The following is a 23,632-nucleotide window of genomic DNA, read 5'->3' as shown; positions in this document are numbered from 1 at the left end:
ACAGTTGCCCCGAGAACCCGTCTTTGGACCCTGACATCCTCCCTCTTCAAACTGACACCAGGCACATATATGGAATCAGATCACCAGCATTCCCATCTCCCAGAGCTACTTTTCCAGAAACCATAAGTGTGTATCAATCGCTCAAGGAAATAATTTTCACCCCTCCATCATCATCTACAAAGTACATCCTACTCAATCAAACACCTCACTCCCCGCATCCACCCTCCCAACTGCCAAAATCTCCTTCTCATCCTCCACCTCATCATTCGCCAATCCCAATCCTCCCGCACCTCCTTCTGCCTCCCTCCTCTCCCTAACCTGCGCTCCCAACCTCAACGTCACACGCTTAAAGTAATCCTGCATCGGCCTCTTCACATTCGGCGGCAGTTCCGCACCCGCACTCGCCATCCACTTATCAAACACCTTGCTCTCCTCGTCTGCCACCGCAAACAGCTGCACAAACGCGGCTTCAGCCGCGAGCTTGACGGGTATGATCATGTCGCGCACCGACGAGAAGACGGGCGCGGCGAGCAGCGACAGGTGCGGCCGGACCATGTCCGGGTGCACGCGGGCGACGGTACGCACCACGACGAGCGCCAAGCGGCGCGTGTCGCCGGCGTTGCCCGGCGGGATGAGCTTCGCGAGGGTGGCAAAGATCGGCTTGGTGGCCTCGAAGCTCTTGGGGGCGTCGCTGAGCAGGTACTTGCCCGTGGCCAGGATGAAGTTGTCGGCGATGAAGACCTGAGGGACAAATCATTAGCACATAACCGGACCCAAAAGACAAATTGTACAAGTGTAAACTCACATCCTTGTTCTCCATGCCCTGGCACAACAGCTCCGGCAACTCCTCCGCCAACGCCGATTTCAACAGCGCATCTGGGCTCTCCACAAGCACCGCATTCAACGCCAGCACGCTGGGCATCGTGAATTCCCTCGTCAGCACGCGGTTCCTCAACAACGATGTCGCCACATCCGGCGCCACATTCTTAACCAAGGCGCCAAAGAGCTTCGCGTGCGTCACGGTCATGGCCGCATCGTTTTCGTCCGTCTCGCCGCCATCGATCATGCCCAGCACCGCCGCACGCGAGGCTTCGCCCATGTTGGCACCGGCCTTGCTGATGACCTCGTACAGCGCCTTGAGCATGGCCGTCTTGACGCCCGCATCCGACGTGCGGCAGCCCGTGACGAGCTCTGCGATGAGCGGATCGACGCGGGGCGTGTACTTGATGAGCGTGCCGAGGGCGCGAGCCGCACGCGTGCGCAGCACGTCGCTCGCGGGGTCGGCGAGCGCCTTGGCGAACGTGCGCTGCAGCTGCGGGAGGAACGGCTTGAGGGCCGTGGGCATCTTTTCCAGCAGGTTGTTGAGGGTGAGCAGGATGGCCGAGCGGACCTCGGTCGACCGCTCTGACACGACACGGATGAGCGGGCCGGTGATTTGAGTGACGAACGGCTTGAGCGACTCCTCGCTGGTGCGGTCGATGACGTCGGAGATAGCGAGCGCTGCAGACACGCGCTGCTCGGTGTTGCCGTTCATGAGACCCTGCAGGAAGATAGGCAGGATGGCGCTGACGCCCTTTGGCAGTTCGAACCCGGCCAGGTTGTGGCCCGCGACGCCCACCTGCAGCAGCACCTGTCTGGTGGATTGCACGAGCGCCTCCATTTCCTCCTTCCTGAGCTTCTTGGTGAACTCGTTGAGCGCGCTCCATGCCGCCTTGACCACCTCCGGAGAATGGTCGTCGAAGGAGATGAGGAGGGAACGGACAATGTCCTGGTTGTACCGGGCATAGTCCACGTCGGCGGCTGCGAAGAAGTTGGCCATGTGCTGTGCCGTCGCTGCCCGTTTGCGGTGGTCTTCGTTCTTGAGGAGCTGCAGGAGCACGTTCATGACCACGTTGAGTCCATCGTACTCGTCGATCGACAGGATCACTGTGTCGAAAGAGCTGTCGAGGTCGCGGCGCAAAGCCTCGTCTGTGCAGCTGACGATATTGTCCATGAGGGAGTTGATGATGTTGGGCAGGCGCCGGTTCATAGCCGCACCAGCCACCTTGGACAACGAAGCCAGGGCCTTGGCGTTGAACGCCGAGATGGGAGGCGTGATGAGCGTGGGGATGAGGTTCGGGAGGATGATATTGGACCGTGTGGTCTCCGTGAGCAGCGTGAGCAACGCGGCCAGAGCATTGTTGGCATCTTCCTCGGAACGCAGCAAGTTGAGCAGGTACGGCAGCACCTGGTCGACCGCCCGCTTGCCCACGATCTGTTGCAAGGAGTCGAATGCTTCGGCAGCAGCCTCGCGCACGTCTGCGTCCGAGTCGGTGAGCGCAGCGCGGACGACCGAGATGAGCGTCTTCTCGTGGTCTTCGAGCGCCTCGGGCGACGCCGACGAAATGAGCTCCTTGAGCGCAAGGCAAATACCCTGCCTGGCGTCCACGTCGTGCGATGTCTGGAGGCCATCCTCGAGCGTGGGCAGGAGAGTCGCCAGGACGCCGTCGCCAGCCTTGCGGATGAGCTCTCCCAGGGCATTGCTGGCAATAACTTTGTGCTCCATGTTGGAGCTGCCCAGACGCCTGATGATGAGCTGTGTAAGGGTCGGCACCAGCTCCTTGAGAATACGTGGGCTGGGCACGAGCGCCTTCCACACGGAGATGGCAGCCGAGCGGACCGCACCGGCCGTGTCGCAGCGGCAGATATACAGGGCCGAGAGCACCTTGTTACGCTTCTCGGTGCCGAGAACCTCACGAAGCGACGCGCCTGCCTCGCGTGTGACATCCTGCTCTCCCTCTTCTTCGCCGGCATTTTCTGCAGTCGCCTTGATACCGGCAAGGTTGAAGAGCAAGTCGCCCACGAGCTCGACGGAGCTGAGGCGGATGCGGTAATTATCGTCTGCCAACCCGCGCTCGAGCTCCGGAAGAAGTAGATCGACAGCACGAACGGCAAAGTTCTTGACCAGCAGACGACCCGCGCGCAGCGCCGTGTCGCGGATCGCCTCGACGTCGTCGGCGAGACCCGCGAGGATGGGCGGAATGATCTTTCCAAGGTAGTTGGCGAAGCTGTTGCCGAAGCAGACGGGCAGGAAGATGAAGAGCGACATGAAGCCCTCGCGGACCGACGCCTTGGGAGACTCGACGTTCTGCAGAATGGTCGGCAGCGTCTCCTCGAGCCTTGCCGTGCCGAGACCCGCAAGAACCTCGCTGAGGGCCTGGGCAGAACCCAGTCTGTCGCCGGCACCCGTCTCGGATTTGAGGGTGTGCATGAGGCCGGGGATGAGGTCCGGCAGCGCGTCCTCGCCGAGCTTCTCGACCAGGGAGCCGAGGGCGCGAGAAGCCGTGGCGCGGGTCGTGGGAACGGGGTCGACGACGGCGACCTTGAGGCCAGCGACGAGCACCGGAAGATGGGCGATGAGGTCCTTGCGCTCCGTGAGGTGGGCAAGACTGCCGATGACCTGAGAAGCCTTGCGTTTGGTGTTGGAACGGTCTGCCAAGCCACGCTGGAGAATGCGGCTGACGAGCGCCAGGGACGGCGCATCGAGATAGTGGACGAACTGCACTTTGATGAGCGCGTCGAGAGCGTCGTCGGTGTATTTCGTGGGATCGCTGAGAGCCTTGAGCAAGATATCGACGACACCCTTGATCTCGGGGTTCGTGATGACCTCGCCGAACCGCTTGAGACTCTTGTTGGCTGCCAGCCGCACCTCCTTGTGACTGTCATTCAGGACCGCGGTCAGCGGTGGGATGATCTCGGGGAGGCTCTGAGCCAGTTGCTGGGGATCGAGGTACGCCATGGCACCGAGCGTGTCGCAGGCTCCCTTCTTGCTACGCCACTGGTCCTCCTCGAGGCCATCAAGCAGAGTCGGCAAAATCTTCTTGACACCATACGAGCTCAGCGAAGAGAAGCAGGCCTTGGCTGCTGCCAGAGCGGCGTCACGGACGTTGGCATTTCCGTCGCCGAAGCCGGTCAGCAGCTGCGGCACAATCTGGATGACGTACGGCTCGAACAGGCGGCCGAGGATAGTGGCCAGGAGTTCGTATGAGAGCATCGCTGATTCGCGCTGGTGAATCTCCTTTTTGTTTTCAAGCATGCTGCTGAGCTGGATCAGGATGCGGTACTCCTTCAGGACGCCAATACCCCGGCCGTACACAAGACCAGCAAGACCATAGGCAGCACCTCGCTGCTCTGGGTATTTCTTGGACGTCATGAGGATCTCGAGCATCTGGTCAAAGTACTTGGACGATTTGTCGCCGCAAGTGCGAACGAGCGGCGGGAGACACTCGGCAATCGCATACTGGACAGCCTCGGACGGTGTGCTCAACGTATTAAGGAGCCGCTCAATAACTACCGGGATCTTCTTGTCACCAGGTTTCAGGTGACGCGCAAGAGCACCGTACATGATAATGACGGCCTCGTTGACGCGATCAGACTCCTCGGATTGCTTGTCGGTGGACTCCAGAGTCTTCTCAAACGTCGTCATCAGCCTGTCAAGGACACCCTTTCCGTGGATCTCGATAGCGACGTTCGCCGCGTCGAGCATTTGTGACCGCACCGTCGAGTTCTTGTCGGAGAGAGGACCTTGCTCGATGAGCATGGCGAAGAATGGCTCGACCTGAGGTTTGTCGAAGTGAGGGGCAAGATGACGGAAGGCGAGGGCAATGCCATGCCGGGCTTCCCAGGGATCCGAGAGATCCATCTTCTTAGGCATGCCGAACTCATCAAGCTGTTGGACACGGGGCTTGGCGAGCTCGATGTATGATGCACGCAGCTTCTCCAGAACAGGTGTGATAACAGAGGGGTGTTGGCTGGCAGCCTCGGCAAGGGATTTGGCAGCGGCGCGCCGGAGTTGAACATCTTTGCTCTCCAGGTAGGGCAGCATCTTGTGCGCAAGTTCTGGCGTGACCTGGAACTCGCTCTCCTCCCAGATATCACGGCCAAGATCCACATTCTCGCCGACATCATCGTGGCAGGCAAGCCAAATCTCCTCTGAGGTTGGGAGCTCGCTCATATCGACCTCAGCGCTGATGGCCTGCAGCACGGCTGTCCTGACGCCAACTTCAGGAACAATGGCGCCACGTGCAAGCACTGCAATATCGTCGGCCGTCAGGTTCGGGGCGGCACAGCGGACCACGTCGGCGAAGCAGTCCTTGATGATCTTGTAATGGTTGTTGTATTTCTGCATCGCCGAGATGAGGGCCGCGAGGATCTCTCCACGGGGGATGATATCCTCGGCTGTGACGTCCGAATGGAAAGCGAGGAACTCGATGGCAAGGACGAGTTGGGCATCTTTGTCGTCGGCATTCGACCCGAACCCCCCTTTCTCGAGGACCAGCAGGATCAGTGGCAGAACGTAGACCACGGTAACTGGGTCAAAGGGCCGCTGCTCTCCAGCGAACCGGAGCCGATAGAGGACCCTGGTGAGCAAATCCTCGAAGGGTTCCTGAGTGAGGTTGTCCGGAAGTGCGGTGACCTCGAATGCTCGCAACGTTGCCACACCGATGAAAGGACGCATGATACCAAGCCTGGATGATATCTGGTCGGCAAGAGATACAAACGCCAGAGGGCCCGTCTCTCCTGTGATCAACGTGGCACCGGCCTTGATCGCCTCCAGGGTGGCATTGACAGCGGCTCCAATCCACCGGCTTGAGTCTGTCGGGGGACCGGTAGCAAGGGCCTTGACGATTCCAAATCCGCGGAGCACCTTGGCCGCGACCTGGCGGACATTCTCCCGAATCTCGGCCTCCTTCTTGAGCTGGGCGTTGACCTTCGCCTGTTCGTCTGCGGTAAGTTTCTTCTGCGTACCCTTCTTCTGTGCCAGCTGTTCCCGAAGCTCCTCCTCCCACTTGAGCAGGTCGTAGTCCTTGACATTCTTGTTGGGAACGACGTTCTGCTTCTTTGCCAGGACGTCGACGAAGACAGTCCCTTCTGGAGTCCGGAAAATCGCAGCTTCAAGAGGTCCAATACCCTGCAATTGCGAGGCGTCAAGGTCTTGTTGAAGGAGAGCAACGATGCGGGGGGTCATAGAATCCGGCGAGACGAACGCAAGCTCCGCAGCAGCGCTGTATGCCGCAGCCTTGACGGGTTCCAGCTGTTACCTTGGTTAGCCCAGAACGACTTGTGGAAACAGATAGCGCCAGGTACCTTTTGGGTGGGTCCGCTCCGGTCGACGATTTCCTGGATCAGAGTGTCCTCATACTTCCTTGCCAGCTCGCCCGGGTCCACCTGGACCTTCAGGCAAAGGTCGATCCAGCTAGCTCGAGGGACAATCTGAGGTTTCGCGAGGACAAGGAGCGAGCACATTTGAGCCTCAAGCCGTGACTTATCGGGGCCTGAGCTAATCCTGGAGTTAAATTCCTTGGGGCTGAGGCAGATGACCTTGAGGACTAGATGCAAGTTTGCGGTTCCTGTCTTTGCCAGGACCGCGGCACTCTCCTTCTCTCCGGTCTCGGCAGCTTCAACCCACTGCCATAAAGCGTTGATGACTTCAGCAGCCACCGAGATGCCGTCTGGTCCACAAGACCGGGCACAGAGGTCAACGAGTGTCTCGGCGGTTTGGCGGCGCACGGCGGGCGTTGTGGTGTTCGAGCAAACTAGGAAGATGTATGCTTGAGCCCACGCAGCCCTCACTGTTTCCGCGCTGTCACCAAGGGTGGGGGCAAACGTCGACAAAGCACGGCAGAACCACTTAAGGTCATCCTCGGCGAGCTTGCTGTAGATCCGTTGGTTGAGTAAGAACGAAGGCTTCGGGTCAACCGCTAAGCTATTCTTTTGTATCGCCGCTTTGGTCAACGACGCTTGGATCGCGGAGCTCTCTAGCCGAGAGAGCAATGGACGAAGGCCGCAGACAACCAGAGCGCCCGTCACTAGACCACTTTGCGCTGCAGCGGTTGGGTTTGCCACGGCCTCGGTAAACGTAGCAAGGAGAGGGGGCACCACTGCTTCTGCAAAAGTGACGACGGCCTTGGGGAGCTCAGCCTCCTGGGCAAAGGCCAGCAACACCTCGCCCGTCCGAAGGATCCATATCCGCCGGATTGGGACTTTCTTATCCGCAAGTCCCTTAGCATAAGCGTCCAGGAGCGCTTTTGGAGCGTCGCCATTCCGAAGGAGTGTGATTGCGCTTGTGTTGAGGGCGGAAGTCTCAGCTCCCAGGGCCGCCTCGTTGGCCTCCTTGCTGACCAAGGCGGGAAGGCCAGCGGCGACCTTGTTTGCAATGCCGGCCGAGCTAGGAATCCCAGCCAAGATCTCAGCGTGTAGAGCCCTGTGGTCCGCTGAGGGAAGCTTGCCACTCTTCAGGGGTGTGAGAACCTCATCGACCGCCGGCTCTAACAAGGTTGGGTCCTGGGATGTTGCGGCAATGGCCTTGAATGCTGTGGCTGCGCCCGCGCGGATGACGGGATTAGACGACTTGATATTGGACAGGAGAGGTTTCGCAAGACGGCTGCTGAGCGCTTTTGATAGGTCAAGACCGGGCAGGGAGCGGACAAGGGGCGTAATCAGGTCGTTGAGCACCACTTCAGGAGCTCTCAAAAGAGACTTTTCGAGTGACGGGAAGATCTCCTTGTCCAGGTCGTCCAGGGTAGCAAATGCCGTGAAGAAGTCTCTGAGTCCGTCTGCAAGGTGCGGCGGGACAACGGTCCGGGAACCAAGAATTTCGCGGACATAGAAGGCGAAGTATTGGCTTTTCAAGCTCTCCAATACCGGCTTCAGTTCCGTCTTGCGGGCGCATACTCCGGCGATGACCCCCAGCAGGATAGCGTTTTTGGCAGCAGGTTGCGTCCCCTTGGCAGAGAGAACCTGGACAGCGGCCTCGACGGCTTTCGGATCTGCGGATGCCAACTTGCGGATGGCCCTCCTAGTGATGACAAGGGCGGAGCTTCCAAGGCTGCTCTTTGCCGAGGGCTGGAGACATTTTTCGAGGCCTTCTGCGGTAGCCGCCAAAATATCCTTTCCGAGCTTGTCCCAGAGAGGCGTGCCGGCGAGGTTCTGGGTCAACAAACTTAGCCACTCCACAAGCACAAAGGCGCTACCAGCGGCGATGCCCGGCTTCTGGATCTCCTGGCGAATAGCGGCCGTGAGAGGGGTCAGGATGTCGGAGTTCCCAAGGCGACAGAGTGAGACGAGGCAACGTTGAACGGCATGGCGAGAGGGGCGGTCGATGTAGAAGGCATGGGTCCAGAAGAGAAGCTTGAGGATGGAGAGGATTGTCGCCGTGTCCAGAGCTGGAGGTGGAAGGAGGGGGGTTAGCTGGGTCTCGAGGGAAGATACCAACGGACACGAGAACCAGACCAGCTTACATTGGTGGGAGATCTTGTCGTCTAGGCTGCGCAGTTGGGCCGTCCGAGCGTTTGTCGACGACGAGGTCAGCGCTGCCTTGGCCTGCTCGAAATCGAAGCTGCCCGAGGAGTCGCTGGGAATAGCTTCAGCAGTCATTGTGGATGTTTTTGGCGTGCAATGACATGGTTAAGCGGCAGAACCCGCGGCCTTTTGAAACGGTAGACTGGAGGTGGACTAAGGCGACGAGGAAGGGCGTTTGATCTGATTTGTCCTGTCCCAACCTGATATGCCGTCCACGGGTCTGTAGTGTTCCAGGTTGATTTGTATGGATTTTTGGGTGGGACGCTGGATGCTTGAGCACTGTGTGGACTCGAGGAATGCTGTTTAGCGGATGTGCCCCTCCACAATTTACCGCCAAGAAAGCTTCAGGCTGTGGAGGATCGGGCCGGGCTGAGTCAACCGGCGCCGTGAAGTGAACTGCAGCTTCCGCCGTGGAGGGGTAGAATCCCGGGACCACTGCTAGATGGACTGTCAAACATTCCTAAACAGGACATCTGACATCAAAACTCCATCTCCAGCCCAGAGCTCCACCATCAATGAACCTTGACTTTCGTCGTGCCTTCATGCACCTTGAGTTGGGAGCCGCCTCTTTGCTCTCAATTTTCCCGTCTTTCGCTTCATAGTCTTGCAACCTAATTTTGGCTTAAGCTTTGCTCATTTATCGTCTCCCCGAGTTATTCCCTTTAGGATTTCTCATTTCCCTTTGCTCCGACATGGGCTTGGTGTCCCAACCCCAGCACTGTGCCCATAACTGACCCATCCGAGACGGAGCCTCGGTGCCCCTCGATCTTCGTCCCGGTTCTCTTTGAGGCTTGAAACACGCCAGAAGCTTCAGTTCCGCTCCGAGTTCAGGGAAATTTCCAGGCCCAACAAATTGCTCTAAACGAAAGCATCGGCGTGCCAGTTTCGGCTGACCGACTTCCAACCGCACACCGACTTGGCACATCTGTCCGACATGCCCCCCAAGAAAAAATCCAAGAAGCCAGCCTCAAACCCGGCTCGTGGCTTTGCGACTACATCGATTGCTTCCAAGCCTCGGGTACAGGATCCCGCTGAGGCTTCAGCTTCACCCAACATCAAGAAGGATGTCGCCAAAGACTCACCCGCCGCCCCGGCTGGCGGTACCGCTCCAACAGAAACCGGGAATGCCGCGCAACCAACCACTGCCACAGCAGAGAGCAAGACACAGACACAACACCTGAGCCCGGAGGAATTCGAAAAGCAGCTGGAAGAGTCCCAATTGCAGCTCTTGGTTGAGAAGCATGCTCAGAAAGTGCGAAGAGACGCCCTGCGTCAAAAGACAAGGCTCGAGACAGACCGCCGTCTGCTCCGGAATGCTGCCGAGCCTCTCAACACCAAGAAGTGGCTGCCTCCAGAGCTGATGGACCACATTCTAGATCTGATCCAGGCCGAGGCTCGCTTTGCTGCCTCCGGCGTCTCGTCTGAGGGTGCGACTAGCAAACTGCCACCAGAGGAGGATCTGATAGTCAGGCTCTGGACACTGCAGGAGACTTTACGGGCAACCGGTTTCCCAGAGGACAAGATCCAACCGGCGCTCCAATACATCTTGGATATTGCTCCCAACATCGCATACAATACACGGAGCGAGTCCATATGGGGGCTGGAGGAGGTACTCGACTGGTTCGCCAGGGAGTGCGTGAGGGATGAGCTCCCTGATTACTCAGGCCGCAACAAGGCGGGCGCGAAATCACAACCTGGTACGGGAATATTACCTAAGATATCGGATTCACACTCTGACGACTGCTTGTTTAGAAACCCCTACAGACACACCACTTCGCGCTGGTACTCCTCTGGGGTTGGATTCCCGGAAAGGCCCAAAGTCTAAGGGAGGCACCCCTACTCAGACACCTTCAGCAACGCCAAAACGCCCAGCGGTCACGTTTGACGAAGACATCGAACCCGACGAGCTCCTTCCCCAGTACCTGGAGACAAAGGCGAAGCTTTTTGCCATCCAACGACCCCGACAAGATGCGGCCAAGCGCAAGGGAGCCAAGGACAACGAGCAAACCCTCAGTGACGAGGAAGCGCTGCTGCTGGCTAAGCTGGACAGGATAGAAAAGGACGTACTCTTTGACAAGTTCGTCGCCGAGGGTCAGTGGAGGACCAAGAGGATTGCCCTTGAGAAAGAATACGCGGCAGCCAAGGCCGCTGAGAAGAAAGCGGAAGCCGCGGAAAAGAAAGACGAACCCGAACGGCCAGCCCCGACAGAGTCAGACGACGTGGCCGCTGAAGCTGAACGGATGGCGGCCGAACTTCTCGCTGAAGTGGATGACGATGACGACGCCCTGGCAGGTTTGTTTGTCAGCCTGCCTGTGAGCGAGGTTGACCCAGTGACTGGCAAGTCAAATACTGTGGTGAACGGAGCGGATGGTTCCAAAATCACGATCCGGGACTTTGGGCAACTTACCTCCGGCCTGTCACCTATGCAAATCTTGAAGGAGGCTTGTCGCGCAAGGTTGGCGCTCCAACCCCCCCAAGCCTGGGATGCTTTCATGCTGACGATTTTAGGGACACATCGGCGCCCAAAATTTCTTACCATAAACTGTCTGATGTCTCTTACGCCAACCGCCACGCAGTCTCAATTGAGTGGACGAAGGCACAAGAGATCCCTCCAAAACCTGACATTCCCGAGATCGAGGTGTTCACCACGCCGTATCATTTCGTTTACAAGATGATATCTATTGCGACCCCTGACCCGAAACAGTCCGAGGCATTTGTAGCAACGACTGCTCTCTACTGTATCTTTGGATCCTCGTCCGCGGAAGAGAAAGTAGGGAAAAGGTTGCCGCCAGCTTGGAAGGATCTGTGGGATCAATATGCCAAGGCCAGCAAGGACAAGGCCGATGAGGCAGATCGAAAGATCGTCAGGCACTTGCGGGATCTAGTGCGGAAGCGGATTGAACAGGAACTCGAGGATGGCGTTCTCATTCAAGGCTTCAAGGGTCGTGGCGCTTCCAGGAACCAGACAGACTCTGAGTCGGACCACGAGCGAGCCAAGCAGAATGCACATGGCCCTGACTACTACCGAGACATTTGGCTGAGGAAGAGCTCGTCTCCAAAGTTCCAGCGGATGCTCGAGTCACGCATGCAGCTGCCTATGTGGCAGTTCCGCCAGCAAGTTGTTGGCATCGTTGACCGGGAGCAAGTTGTCATCATTTGCGGTGAGACGGGATGCGGAAAGAGTACCCAGGTGCCGGCTTTCCTTCTCGAACATCAGTTGAGCCAAGGCAAGGAATGCAAGATCTATTGCACGGAACCGCGGCGAATCTCGGCCATCTCGTTGGCACGTCGCGTGAGTGAAGAGCTGGGAGAAAACCGTGGAGATCTCGGCACCAACCGCTCGCTCGTTGGCTACACCATCCGGCTCGAATCAAACACGAGTAAGGAAACACGACTGGTGTATGCAACCACGGGTATCGTCATGCGCATGCTGGAAGGGTCGAATGACCTGCAGGATGTCACCCACCTGGTGCTAGACGAGGTCCACGAGCGCTCCATCGACAGCGACTTCTTGCTCATAGTGCTGAAGAAACTGCTCGCACGCCGCAAAGACCTCAAGGTTGTACTCATGTCGGCCACGGTCGACGCCGAGCGCTTCTCCAACTACCTGGGCGGTGCCCCGGTACTGACGGTTCCCGGCCGGACGTTCCCCGTGCGAGTTCACTTCCTGGAAGATGCAGTGGAACTGACGGGCTATTCGGTCGATCAGCGCAGCCAGGAGAAATTTTCGGAGCTGGAGGATGACGTCGAGCCCGAGGTGGACACATCATCCAAGCCCGAGCTCCTTGAGACATTGACAGGATACTCGGCCCGGACGCGGAACACTCTCGCGCAAATGGACGAGTACCGGATCGACAACGACCTCATTGTCCAGCTGATCTCAAAGATTGCCGTCGACCCGGAGTACTCACCATATAGCAAAGCCATCCTGGTGTTCCTCCCAGGCATAGCCGAGATCCGCACTCTCAACGACATGCTTCTGGGCGATCGCTTTTTCGCGGAAGGTTGGGTTATCTATCCGATGCATTCAAGCATTGCCAGTGAGGAGCAGGAAGCGGCTTTTGAGATTCCTCCGCCCGGCGTTCGCAAGATTGTGTTAGCGACCAATATTGCCGAGACTGGTATCACCATCCCAGACGTGACGTGCGTCATCGACACCGGCCGCCATCGTGAGATGCGGTACGACGAGCGCCGGCAACTTTCGAAGCTCCTCGACGCATTCATCTCCAGGGCCAATGCGAAGCAACGGCGCGGCCGTGCTGGTCGTGTGCAGGAGGGCCTTTGCTTCCACCTCTTCACCAAGTATCGTCATGATAAGCTCATGAACGATCAGCAAACGCCGGAGATGCTGCGTCTGTCGCTGCAAGACCTCGCCATCCGTGTCAAGACATGCAAGATTGGCGGCATCGAAGAGACCCTGAGCCAGGCCATGGATCCTCCGTCAGCCAAGAACATCCGGCGCGCCGTCGATGCGCTTATCGATGTGCGCGCGCTGACGCCAGGGACCGAAGAGCTCACTCCTCTCGGCATTCAGTTGTCGCGGTTACCGCTGGATGTGTTCCTGGGAAAGCTGATCCTGCTTGGCGCGGTCTTCAAGTGCCTCGACATGGCGCTCACCGTGGCGGCCATCTTGTCGTCCAAGTCGCCGTTCCAAGCGCCGTTTGGCCAGCGTAGTCAAGCTGATACCGTGCGCAGGAACTTTCGCAAGGGCGACTCGGACCTGCTGACCGTGTACAACGCCTACACGGCGTGGAAACGCGTGTGCCAGTCAGCGACAAGCGGCGGCGCCGAATACCAGTTCTGCCGCAAGAATTTCCTCTCGCAGCAAACGCTTGCAAACATCGAAGACCTCAAGGGCCAGCTGCTGGTAGCGGTGGCCGACTCGGGGTTTTTGCAGTTGACTGAAGAAGAGCGCCGCAACCTTCAGCGACTTCGGTACTCAGGCAAGCGTCGCCAAACGGCGTTCTACGAAGTGCCGAAGCGCGTCGACAGCAACAGCGACAACGAACTCATCGCCCAAGCTGTCATCGCGTGGAGCTTCTACCCTCGCCTGCTCGTGCGTGACCCAGGAACCAAAGGCCTGCGCAATGTTAGCAACAACCAGACCATTACCCTCCACCCGAGCAGCGTAAACAAGGGGTACAACGACCTGCGGTGGTTGAGCTATTACCACATTATGCAGTCAAAAGGGTAAGCATTTCCTCATTTCCACCTCACGAGCAGGTCTGTCACATGCTAACCCTGCTCTGTACCAGCATTTCCAACGCGCACGAAACGACAGCTGTCGACCCGTTTGCAATTGCGCTGCAGTGCGGCGACGCCCGCGCCGACGCTTTCGCCGGCGTCCTGGTGCTCGATGGCAACCGCGCGCGCTTCTCGCTGCCTGACTGGAAGACGACGCTCGTGGTCAAGGTGCTGCGCGCCCGCCTGCGCGAGCTTGTGACGCGGGCGTTCCGGTACCCCGGGAAGCTGGCCACGCCGCAGCACGAGAAATGGCTGGACGCCTGGCAGAGGGTGTTTGCGCTGGCGTGGGAGAATCGAGAGAAGGAGAGGGAGAGGGCGATCGCTGCTGCGAGGGCGGGTTAGGGATACGACTGCCGCGGGTTGGCGTGAGGTGCTCGAGGGAGGTGGTGAGAGGTGGAAGGTGAGAGGCTGAGAGGGGTGGAGAGGTATTTTGTCTTGTATAAAACTCATTATCTATCGGTTTGATGGGAAGAGGGCGTGACTTGTTAGCTACCTTAGTTAGCAGGCTGTGGCTGGAGGCCAGCGAGTGTCTCATAAGTCACGGTTCACGGAGAAAGACCCAGCGGTGCTGATCTACGGAGTAGCAAAGGCTATGAATTGCCTTGAACCGCCATGAAATCCTGGGCTAAACCGTGACTTTCAATCCCAAATACGGCTCTCACTGCGAAGTCGAGGAACTGTCTCTATCCCCCCATGCCCCCATCCCCAATCCCCGTTTGTTGTCGTTCATATTTGGTTTCTTGGCACCCGAAGCCAGCCATTCCATTACCCAAACCCACCACACCGCGCGCCGACTGACCGACAGCCGGAACAACCGGGCGCTGCGTTTGGCGCTGTCTCACACCCGGCCACAGCACACCAGCACAGCGAAGTGACTGGCTCTTCAGCTGAAACCCCCCTGGCTGCCAAAACACAACAGCGCTTTGCCGAACCGGTTCACCGCCTCGGGCGTCGCGCCCCACCCCACAGACCAGCGTTGTCCACCGGACACTGTTGGGAGGCCGTCCGTCCGTGTGTGGCTGGACTTTCACTTCAGCGTGCTGCGCTGCCAGTTCAGCTGCAGCTCTTCTTGAAACTTTAAACACACACGGGATTCTCTTCATTCAACTTGCTCGCTCGAGACGGTTTCAAAGAAAGAAGACGGGCGCGTAGTACAGATTACGAGCCGATTTTAAATCATTTTTCTGATTTCATTCAGTCTCACCCCATCAGGTACAACGAAAATGACGGCCGCTCAGGAACAACAGCAACCCAAGGCCCAGATCCCGATGCAGCAGGAGCTGCAGCAGATGCGGGAGCAGGAGGATGGGGTGGTGGTTACGAAGCAGCCGGTAAGTGGCGAAGTTTTTTGTTCTTCAACTTCAGCTTTTTGAGTTTTTAACGGTGGATGTGTCGTATAATCGTTGCCATTGTCGTCATAACGGGTTGGACTTTGGTTGTCCTGGAGGTGGCATGACCGGACGGTGCGGATAGTGTGGTTCAGGTTGTTTGGAGGTGTCACCGACGCCAGCGCTCCAGTTCATGGCGGTTGCACGAGAAATCTGGAAGCAAGAGGACAAAGAGATCTAGAGCCAGTTCAAACCAGGCTCGTTGACGGATGGACGCCATCTTCAACATACCTACCTCCATATACATACCCCATCCTCCCCGCCTCCGACGATGGACGGCGACCTCGGTCGGGGTTTGGAGCCGTGCTAACCCGCCCCTCCACAGACCTCGGAACCGCGCATGGACCTCAACAACGCCAACAATAACAACAACCTCCGCCTCCGCGGCGGCGCAAAGATCTGCTGCTGCGACGTCGGCTGCCACATGCACAACTGCCACCCGCGCGCGTGGTGCTCGTGCTGCAACGGCGCGTGCACTTTCTCGCCCTGATTTTGGATGATTGAATGACGCGTTTTGTGGCTTGAGGGGAGGTTGTCTTGTCCTATCCTGGGTTGTGTTCGGTTGATGGATTCAGCTGGGATGGGGTGCGCAGGCAGGAGGGACTAGGTTGGATTGGATGGTGGTTGGGGATTCGGATCGGGGTCTGGATGGCGACGATCTTGGGTGAGGAGGGCTGAAAATACGAGGCTGTGGTTGTTGGCGGTGGTGGTGGTGGGTGGTGGAAAAGGGTGCTTGGGGTTGATGTGGCGGAATGCTGTGAGTTGTAATGACGTGATGGCATTTATGAGCGTTGGTTGATGAACATACCCCGAGGAAATGTAATATCACTATTCCTACAGTCAATTGGTTCGTGAAGATCTGGGAGCAAGAGAGTATGAGAATCCCTAATTGAATGTGTGCGCCATTGGCATAGAACGAAGGAAAACGCAGCGGCCGGCTCGTTGAGTTGATTTTGTGTGTCAAGTATTAGGTACGTGAGTTGACCTCGGGGCCAACGTTGTGACAACGGCTTTGGGAAACGTAGGACTCGACGGAACAAGAGAGAAAACGCAATTATTCCGTTGTGTCTAAGATGTTAGTGAGAGAGAACAAAGATGGCCTGAACTACGAGTACTGCTTGTTGAAAGAGGCGATCTGAGAGTTCTTTGTTACGAAGGCGTCGCCGTGTATCAAACCCCTTCGCCAATTTATCATCTGCAAAAGACACTAGCTCCAACGACTCCAACCTCCCAAACTCACCAGAGCTCCCTGGTGATTTACTCCTTTGCCAACTCAAGTCCTTAATTGCTCAAAGTTATTGTTTAGGAACCGTCAAATCAGGGCACTCGCCTTGTTTCCATACCGTCGGGAGTCGCGCCGCTGTTCCGATAGGGATCTGGGCAGTGTCAATAAAGGGACACCAGAACGTTTTGTTGAGTGCGGCCTTCTCATCGAAGCATCGTTATAAGGGCCCTTGATGCAGAGGGTCGAGGAAGTTTAGCAGACAACGGGCCAATCAATTAGCAAAATAGATTTTTCAGTAGCCGGTAAAGTCCGTCCGAATGCTCGTCTCGAAGACCCGCATCCTAAGTTTGTGAGAAGCTAGCTGGGAATATAGTCCTAGTGAGGAACGAGGTGTGAGTTGGGGTATTTATACTCCTTATTGTGACAAGAGTGCCCGATGGGGTTGAGTCGGATCACAGCCATTCAAAACCGATCATCGTCTAAATTGTCCGGTGATTTAATTAAGTCTACCTCAAGGCCGGATGAAGCGAAACCTTGGCTGTGTGCCTGCCCAACACTTGGGTTTAAACTGCACCGGATATAGCATGTTAATAACTGATGGACGGCGTTTCGGGCTTCTGGATTCTATCGCACACGCCGTCAACCTATTCTCTCACCAGTTAGATGGACGTTGAAAAATGTGTTTAATGTCAGGCCAGCCGTTGCCGCCTGACATTTTCTTTTGGCAGTGGAACTCTTCACATGCTGCAAGGTCTCGGGAAACACTAGCCCTGTAGAGAGCCCGACAGTCGGAGAATTCCGTTCGTTACTGATGAGACCGCTTCTTGCGAGTAGCCCGAACAACAATGGACTGGAAGGGCTCAACTTCGGCTTCAGATCGTTGGGCCGAGGATGAAGTAACCGGTTTTCATCTCTCAGTTCGGAGGATGGCCCCGACCAGCCTCCGAGTTTATGGTAGTTACATAACTACAAGAATCATTCGGACTGATTTCACTTCTAGCTAGACGCCTAAAAACTATTATATAATGTTGATCATTCCAAGGCTGCAAAAGGAGACATTCACAGGCACAGCCCATTGTGAAGGAGGAGTTGGGTTGGTGTTGCGATTCAACTCTCCCAACGCTCCAAATGCCCCCGTGCCTCTGAGGACAAGACGGAAATAAAGGGGCGGTGACAGCGGACTCGATGATAGCCTAGCCATAGGATGCGGACAGTCTAGACCTCAACAAGGACGATGGAGCTTGAATATTTTCGTGAAGACGGAACATGTCCGCGCTCACTCGTCAGGAGATGCAAGGGAGCTGAAAGTGCCCACTTTTCGAGTCAGAACTCTTGCGTCATTCCCAACCCCCTAGAAGAGTGGAGTGGAGCGTGTGCGATCGTGAAGGGAAGGCGACGAGAAGCCGTGATGGAAGCGCCCGTGCAAGTTCCATGACGGCATTGGGATCCTGACGGACGAGATGATAGAACAGGGGAATGGTTCTGGATGTCGCGAAGGACCAAACCGTCGGAAAACGCTCGAGAAGGACGGCTTGGATACCCCGACTAAAACGCGGCAACTTTTTGTGATGGATGCCTGTGGGTCCGGCCTAGACCGGGCTGAAGACATGCAGAGCGACGTCATAGGCTTGGCAAGGGTGACACGCCGCGAGATGAACACCCAACACACGACGCACAAGCTGTGCCATGCCGTCGCGGCGTGCGTGTTGTCGAAAAGGGGGGGTCACCAGGAGTGCTGGACATTTCAGGCTTTTCGTAGTAGAGTATTCTTAGATTTGGCTCGCTCATTAATGCCGCGTCAGGCAGTACTGGGCAGTGGATCTCGTTGAGGTAGTGTAGAGTTGGAGAGCCAAGTACCCAAGCAAAGAGGGGGTTTCGTTCCGAGGTTGTCTTGGTGTCTTGGTGGCTTGGTGCCCCCCAACGTCGCGATGGACCGGCCAAATCGCTTCTCGGATGTGGTGTCCACGAAACAGTTCATTGATCGACACGATCAGCGAGACGTTTAGCCCCCTCAACGCGCACAAACAAAGGCTTTTGCCAGTCAGTCAGTCAGTCTCAGACCTCAGGTCCCGTCGGGCCGACAGCTTGAGCTGCCTGAATCGCTGTTTGGGCGACGGAGAGGGAAAGTGGAGATGAAGCCGTCGCGTGCTTCGTCAGGGCCGCAGAAACGGGGCATGGCAGTGGAACCATGGGACCACAATTTACCCCTGCAACATCCAGACCCGGCTAGAGCGGGGCGGACCTTGTCGGCGGCCGTCTCTTTCCTGCAACCACGACTCTGGGGAAGAAAGTCCCTTTCCGAATTTTTGCATCTTGTGTTCGAAAAAAAAGCCAAAACTCAACGTGTGAGGCAGAAGGTGCAACTTCTCTCTCCGTGGGATCAGCGTGGAAGCACTCCAGATTGGGCTGAGACGCTCGGCACGAAGCGGTACGAAGCGACGACGTTCTGGCCAGCAGTCAACCTAAAGGCTTTTTTTGCCTTGCAACCCGTCCGTCAATTTGCATTTCGTCCTCACTTCACACCCATTTCCAACTACGTACTGTACATCCTCCCAACCATTCCACGTACCCGACATACAGACGCGCGACATCCCGTCGCTCACTCAGCTTTCTTGTTGGCTTGCCCAGCTTAGCAAGTCCACACAACACGAAGCTCGCCGCGCCTCAGAGCAGCCTCTGCCGTCCACCAAGACGCGAATAGCATCCCATCAGCCTTGCATAGTGGCGTTCCACGTCCACGACGGTTTGCGGCATTGCAGCAGCTGAGATTTCCATTCTCCAGCTCGCATTTCGCATTTCCTGCTTGAGTGGTTCACTTTGTCAAGTCTGTTGCCTGCTCAGCTGCGTCGCCCACCACACGCGACACCGCCGGCTTTTACCCTTCAAACAACCACATAAATTTCGACACAGGCTGCCACTTTTGCGGCATTCCTCCAGTCATTGTCAACGACAGCTAAAGACCTACCCAATTCCTTATTCCATCGTCCGACTGCAGACCTTCGTCCTGCTCCAACTCTGAACTCGAGCAACCCCTCGATGCGACGGCATTCCTGACGTAACCGACACAATGGCGAATCCGGTGGGGGAGGACAACTGGCTCGCACACATCGACCAGCTTCGCCAAAGCGGCCGCGACCTTGAGTCTCGCGTGCGCGTCGTCGAGGCTTTCCGCCAGGCCACCGAAGCAGAGGTGGGGAGTATCAAAATCTGGATAGCGTACTGCGAATACTTTTGGTCCATTCACGAAGAATGCTCGCAGTTCACTCACCCCGTCTGGTCCCAGGAGGAGCTGGAGATGGCTCGCGAGACTTTCACGTTTGACGAAGCCCTTGACCTATGGATGGCGGGTTACGGAGCCGTGGAATACCGCCTTTCCGACAGCCACGAGCTCTGGAACCGCTGGGTTTCGCTCGAGTTGAACTTGTTCCGCCGCGGCAAGACGGAGGCCGGCATTCGCCGCATCACTACGCTTTTCAGGCGACGCCTCTCGGTGCCACACGCCACCTGGGATGAGACATCACAGATGTACTCGTCCTTCCTTTCCGAACACCTACCCGACGCGTACGAGGCTGAAATGCAAACGGTCACCGAGCTGGCCAGGCAAGCCAAGCAGCTCTACGACAAGCGCGATCCATGGGAGATGAAGCTAGCCGCCGCCCGCCGCTCTGGCGACCCGGACGCCGTGCGGACCATCATGACCGAGTACCTCGAGTGGGAGATTCGTAACTTCAAGTCGAAACGCGACCCCGAGACCAACCTTCAGATCTGCCTTGGCCTCTTCTCTCGGGCCCTGACAGGAGAACTGGCTGCCGATGAAGCGGCCTGGCTCGAATATGTCGTCCTCGTCTCTACCACATACTCAGACGTCAAGGCTGGCCGCTCAGAAGTTCCTGCTGACCTCGTCCCCAACATGCTCCGTGTCTTGCAGCGCGCCGTTCGCCACGTCCCCTGGTCCGGCAAGCTTTGGGCCCGCTACATCTTGACCGCGGAAGAAGCCGGCCAAAGTTTTACCGAAATCGAGAGCATCAAACATGCCGCGACCGACTGCAACCAACTCGATCGCGACGGCATGTCCGGGGTCCTCGACATGTACTCGGCTTGGTGCGGCTATCTCAAGCGCTCCGCCATGAAGGACAGCGCTACCGAGGAGGACATCGACATTGCCGAGGTCGGCCTGCCTTCCGCCATCGAAGATGTTCGTCACTGGGGAAATCGCAAGTACGGCAAGGCTTATCAGGGTGATCCAGACTACCGCCTCGAAAAAATCCTGATTCAGTTTCTGACCGAAAAGAAGGGCGACATTACGGGGGCTCGCCAAGTATGGGAGGAGCTCGCGCAAGTACCTCTGCATGCCAACAGCTACGACTTTTGGCTTAATTGGTATCTGTGGGAAATGATGGTCTTCGCCGCCGCCCGCTCCAACTCGCAAAGCCCCGGGCCCCGAAACCAGGACCTTCGCGTTCCTACGCATGCGACCGCCGTCTTCACCCGCGCTCTGCAGGTGCGCACCGTGGATTGGCCCGAGCGCTTGATGGAGGTCTACATCAAGCACTGTAACGATTACGAGCCCGCAGAAAAACTCCGAGAGGTCCACGACACCGTCCATAAGATCCGCAAGGGCGTTGCCAAGCGCCGCCAGCGTGAGGCTGCCCAGGCGGCCCAGGCCGCCGCCGAAGCTGCGGAGCACGCCGCAGACGGCCAGGATCACGTGATGATGGATGCCGACAGCGACCAAATCACTTCACCTGGATCCAAGCGGAAGCGTGAGACCACGCCGGATGGCGACGACGCGTCAATTGAGCACAAGAGGGCAAAGAGCGAGGCCCCGACAGGCGATGAACCAAAGCGCGATCGCGAGAACACGTCCGTTTGGCTAACCGACCTACCCAAAGACGTGACACAGACTAAGATCAAGCAGTTCCTTCACGGATATGGCCACATCGTCAACATCGATATCCGCAAGTCGGACGAATCCGCCGTGGCGTTGGTAGAACTCGGTTCCCCCGACGATGCTCGCTCTGCTCTGCTCCGCGACGGTCGCTACCTTGGCCAGAACGTCGTTCGTGTGTCCGCCGCCACCGACTGCACACTGTTTGTGACCAATTACCCTCCCGAGGCCGATGAACAGTACCTCCGCGGCTTGTTTCAGAAATGCGGCGAGATCTTTAGCATCCGGTTCCCGAGCTTGAAGTACAACACGAAGCGCCGCTTTTGCTACATCACGTTCCGCGACCGCGCCGGCGCAGCCGCAGCCACCAAACTCGACGGGAAGCCGCTCGATTCGGGCAAATACCGACTGGTCGCCAAGTTCTCGGACCCTGCCGCTCGCCAGCAGCGTCACGGCGCCCAGGCTGAGGAACGCGAGTTGCATGTTGTCAACCTGCCGCGCAGCATCGCGGATGAGGACGTGCGAGGGCTCTTCTCGAAGGCTGGTCGTGTTGTCAGTGTGCGCCTCCCGCGTACCATGGCCGGCCACACGACCGGCACTGCCTTCGTTGTCATGGAGACACGCGAGGAGGCCCAGAAGGCCATTCGGGTCTTTGATAAGACCCTGTTTGGTCAGCACGCCATCAAGGTTGAGCTGTCCCGTCCGCCGGTAGCCAAGACAACCGCAACCATCCGCACATCTCGGCCAGCGACGATGTCGCCAGAGCCGGGCTCATCCTCAGCGGCAGCACAGGGGCCAACACCCGCCGAGATCGCCGCTCGCACCATTGCCGTGCTCAACGTCCCCGACACCATGACCGATGCCCGGCTCCGGGCCGTTCTTGCCGCCGCATCAGTTCCTATGGACGAGGTTGTCAAGTTTACCCTCCACCCCACACACGGCGGCGCTGTCATCGAGTTTGCGACTGCCGCCGCTGCAGGTCGCGCCGCGCTGGCTGTGGAAGGGGTGGAGGTGGATGCGCCTGCGGATGGGGGGACGGGCAAGAGGAAACTACGCGCCGGAACGACGGCCGAGCTCTTCAAGTCCAAGGGCGAGAAGAGGGTGGACCGGATTGATAAGCCCCGACCGCAAGCGGCGGAGTCGTCCTCTTCTACTAGCTCGCTGTCGGGTGCGAGTCTGGTCACCCGCGGGAGCGGGAGCGCGGATAATAATAACCCGGGCACTTCCTCTGCCGCTTCTACGCCCGCAAGTTCTTCCTCCGGGCCCTCGACGTTGATGCAGCCGCCGTCGCTTTCCGTCAGGCGTCCTGTTGTGCCCAAGGCCGGGCCGAAGAGGTTGCTTGGGTTTGTGGCGGCGAAGAAGGGTGGTGCTGCGACGGCCGGGTCGGCGGGTTTATTGAGTAACGGCGAGGGACCCGCGGCGGCGGCCGGGGGAGGGAAGAGTAATGCGGATTTTAAGAAGTTGTTTTTGGCGAGTGGGAGCTCTGGGCAGCCGGCAGAGGCAAGAGGCACAGCGGACGGGGAGAAGGCGTCATGATCACTTCGATGAAATGACGGGGCAGGATACGGAGTAGGGAGGATGGTTGTGGGGAACAAAATTGGATTGGGAATGGGATGGGTTGGTGGGCAGATGGATGGATCTCGTGAAAGGAAGTTAAGTCCATTGAAATGGGGTAGGGATGTGTGGCGGGCTCGGTTTCGCATGTAATTTTCAGATTGCGGTATGTCGAAGCGGGCTGTCTTTTTCCTTATCTCTTTGACCAGTGTAGAACTACAGGTAGTATGACGGAGGTATGATACCACATGGATGGATGGCTGAATTCAGGTCGTGTTAAGAGGTGGGGTTGGTGGGTGGTTTGGGTGGTTTTTGTCTTTTGTTTTGTTTGTCGGTCATGTTGTCTGCCACTTGTTACCTCCATGAGATTGAATGGCTTGGGGCGACGGAGTACCGAGTGTTGGTGTTCCTAATTACAGGGACAGCGACGGGTAGTAATTAATTGTCTATCTGCTACGGACTTGAGGTAATGTTATTATCATGCGGTTTTGGCGTTCATATAACTCCCACCAATAATGCTCATGATGTTTTCGTTCAAGCGTCTTGAATAATGTCCTTCTCGTCTTGGATCAATTCCATGCGGCGTTGCTTTTTGCCCATTTTGAGAGTAATGGTTGTCATTGGATGAGCCTACCACTGGTTGGTACGTATGTACATCCTAGGTAGGTTAAAAGTGCGCTGGGGGAAGGACGAAATGAGTTCAGCGAGTTAATTACTTTGTGGTGAGGAAGTTCAAGTGTTTAATTCCTGAGTCGACATTCGCGTGCTGTTAAGTCCTTGGTGTCTTGGCTGTCGTGTAATACTCGGGCCTAGATTCGTGGATGGGGAGCGTGTCGACGAGGAACTGTTCAATCCTGAGCTTGGGTTTGGTGTGGAAGACCGTCCTGACGGCGTGTCCCGTTCTTGGCCGATGCCTCTATTGATGTTTGTGCTGCAAGCTGCAAGCAGGCGATGGCTTCACGCCTTCCTTGAACCAGGGCAGGGCATTGAGTC

General features: G+C 57.3%; 7 protein-coding genes across 7 annotated transcripts; 5 read left to right on the top strand and 2 right to left on the bottom strand.

Annotated features, from left to right (window-relative positions):
• Window positions 1-192: 192 nt before the first annotated feature.
• On the bottom strand, window positions 193-8,415 carry VTJ04DRAFT_9610 (uncharacterized protein; the record flags this gene model as incomplete). Its single annotated transcript, XM_069368177.1, has 4 exons — window positions 193-741; window positions 806-6,073; window positions 6,127-8,204; window positions 8,280-8,415. The coding sequence occupies 4 exons, from the start codon at window positions 8,413-8,415 to the stop codon at window positions 193-195; spliced, it is 8,031 nt and encodes a 2,676-aa protein (XP_069214346.1).
• An 859-nt stretch (window positions 8,416-9,274) lies between these two features.
• Window positions 9,275-13,926, top strand: VTJ04DRAFT_9609 (uncharacterized protein; the record flags this gene model as incomplete). The annotated part of the gene is made up of 4 exons (XM_069368175.1): window positions 9,275-10,037; window positions 10,093-10,795; window positions 10,849-13,530; window positions 13,596-13,926. 4 exons carry the CDS (start codon window positions 9,275-9,277, stop codon window positions 13,924-13,926), a joined length of 4,479 nt encoding a protein of 1,492 aa, XP_069214345.1.
• Window positions 13,927-14,807: 881 nt separating this feature from the next.
• Window positions 14,808-15,462, top strand: VTJ04DRAFT_9608 (uncharacterized protein; the record flags this gene model as incomplete). Its single annotated transcript, XM_069368174.1, has 2 exons — window positions 14,808-14,915; window positions 15,298-15,462. 2 exons carry the CDS (start codon window positions 14,808-14,810, stop codon window positions 15,460-15,462), a joined length of 273 nt encoding a protein of 90 aa, XP_069214344.1.
• Window positions 15,463-15,514: 52 nt separating this feature from the next.
• Window positions 15,515-15,754, bottom strand: VTJ04DRAFT_9607 (uncharacterized protein; the record flags this gene model as incomplete). The annotated part of the gene is made up of 1 exon (XM_069368173.1): window positions 15,515-15,754. One exon carries the CDS (start codon window positions 15,752-15,754, stop codon window positions 15,515-15,517), a length of 240 nt encoding a protein of 79 aa, XP_069214343.1.
• Window positions 15,755-18,150: 2,396 nt separating this feature from the next.
• VTJ04DRAFT_9606 (uncharacterized protein) lies at window positions 18,151-19,154 on the top strand (the record flags this gene model as incomplete). The annotated part of the gene is made up of 4 exons (XM_069368172.1): window positions 18,151-18,237; window positions 18,552-18,734; window positions 18,778-18,940; window positions 19,006-19,154. 4 exons carry the CDS (start codon window positions 18,151-18,153, stop codon window positions 19,152-19,154), a joined length of 582 nt encoding a protein of 193 aa, XP_069214342.1.
• Window positions 19,155-19,264: 110 nt separating this feature from the next.
• On the top strand, window positions 19,265-22,621 carry VTJ04DRAFT_9605 (uncharacterized protein; the record flags this gene model as incomplete). Its single annotated transcript, XM_069368171.1, has 1 exon — window positions 19,265-22,621. The coding sequence occupies one exon, from the start codon at window positions 19,265-19,267 to the stop codon at window positions 22,619-22,621; it is 3,357 nt and encodes a 1,118-aa protein (XP_069214341.1).
• A 42-nt stretch (window positions 22,622-22,663) lies between these two features.
• On the top strand, window positions 22,664-23,081 carry VTJ04DRAFT_9604 (uncharacterized protein; the record flags this gene model as incomplete). Its single annotated transcript, XM_069368170.1, has 3 exons — window positions 22,664-22,702; window positions 22,762-22,875; window positions 22,923-23,081. The coding sequence occupies 3 exons, from the start codon at window positions 22,664-22,666 to the stop codon at window positions 23,079-23,081; spliced, it is 312 nt and encodes a 103-aa protein (XP_069214340.1).
• Between the last annotated feature and the right edge of the window lie 551 nt (window positions 23,082-23,632).

The sequence above is a fragment of the Mycothermus thermophilus genome (genome assembly GCF_041956435.1).
Source record: "Mycothermus thermophilus strain CBS 625.91 unplaced genomic scaffold VTJ04scaffold_7, whole genome shotgun sequence".
Classification (NCBI taxonomy): domain Eukaryota; kingdom Fungi; phylum Ascomycota; class Sordariomycetes; order Sordariales; family Chaetomiaceae; genus Mycothermus; species Mycothermus thermophilus.
This window is presented reverse-complemented; position numbering and strand designations above follow the sequence as displayed.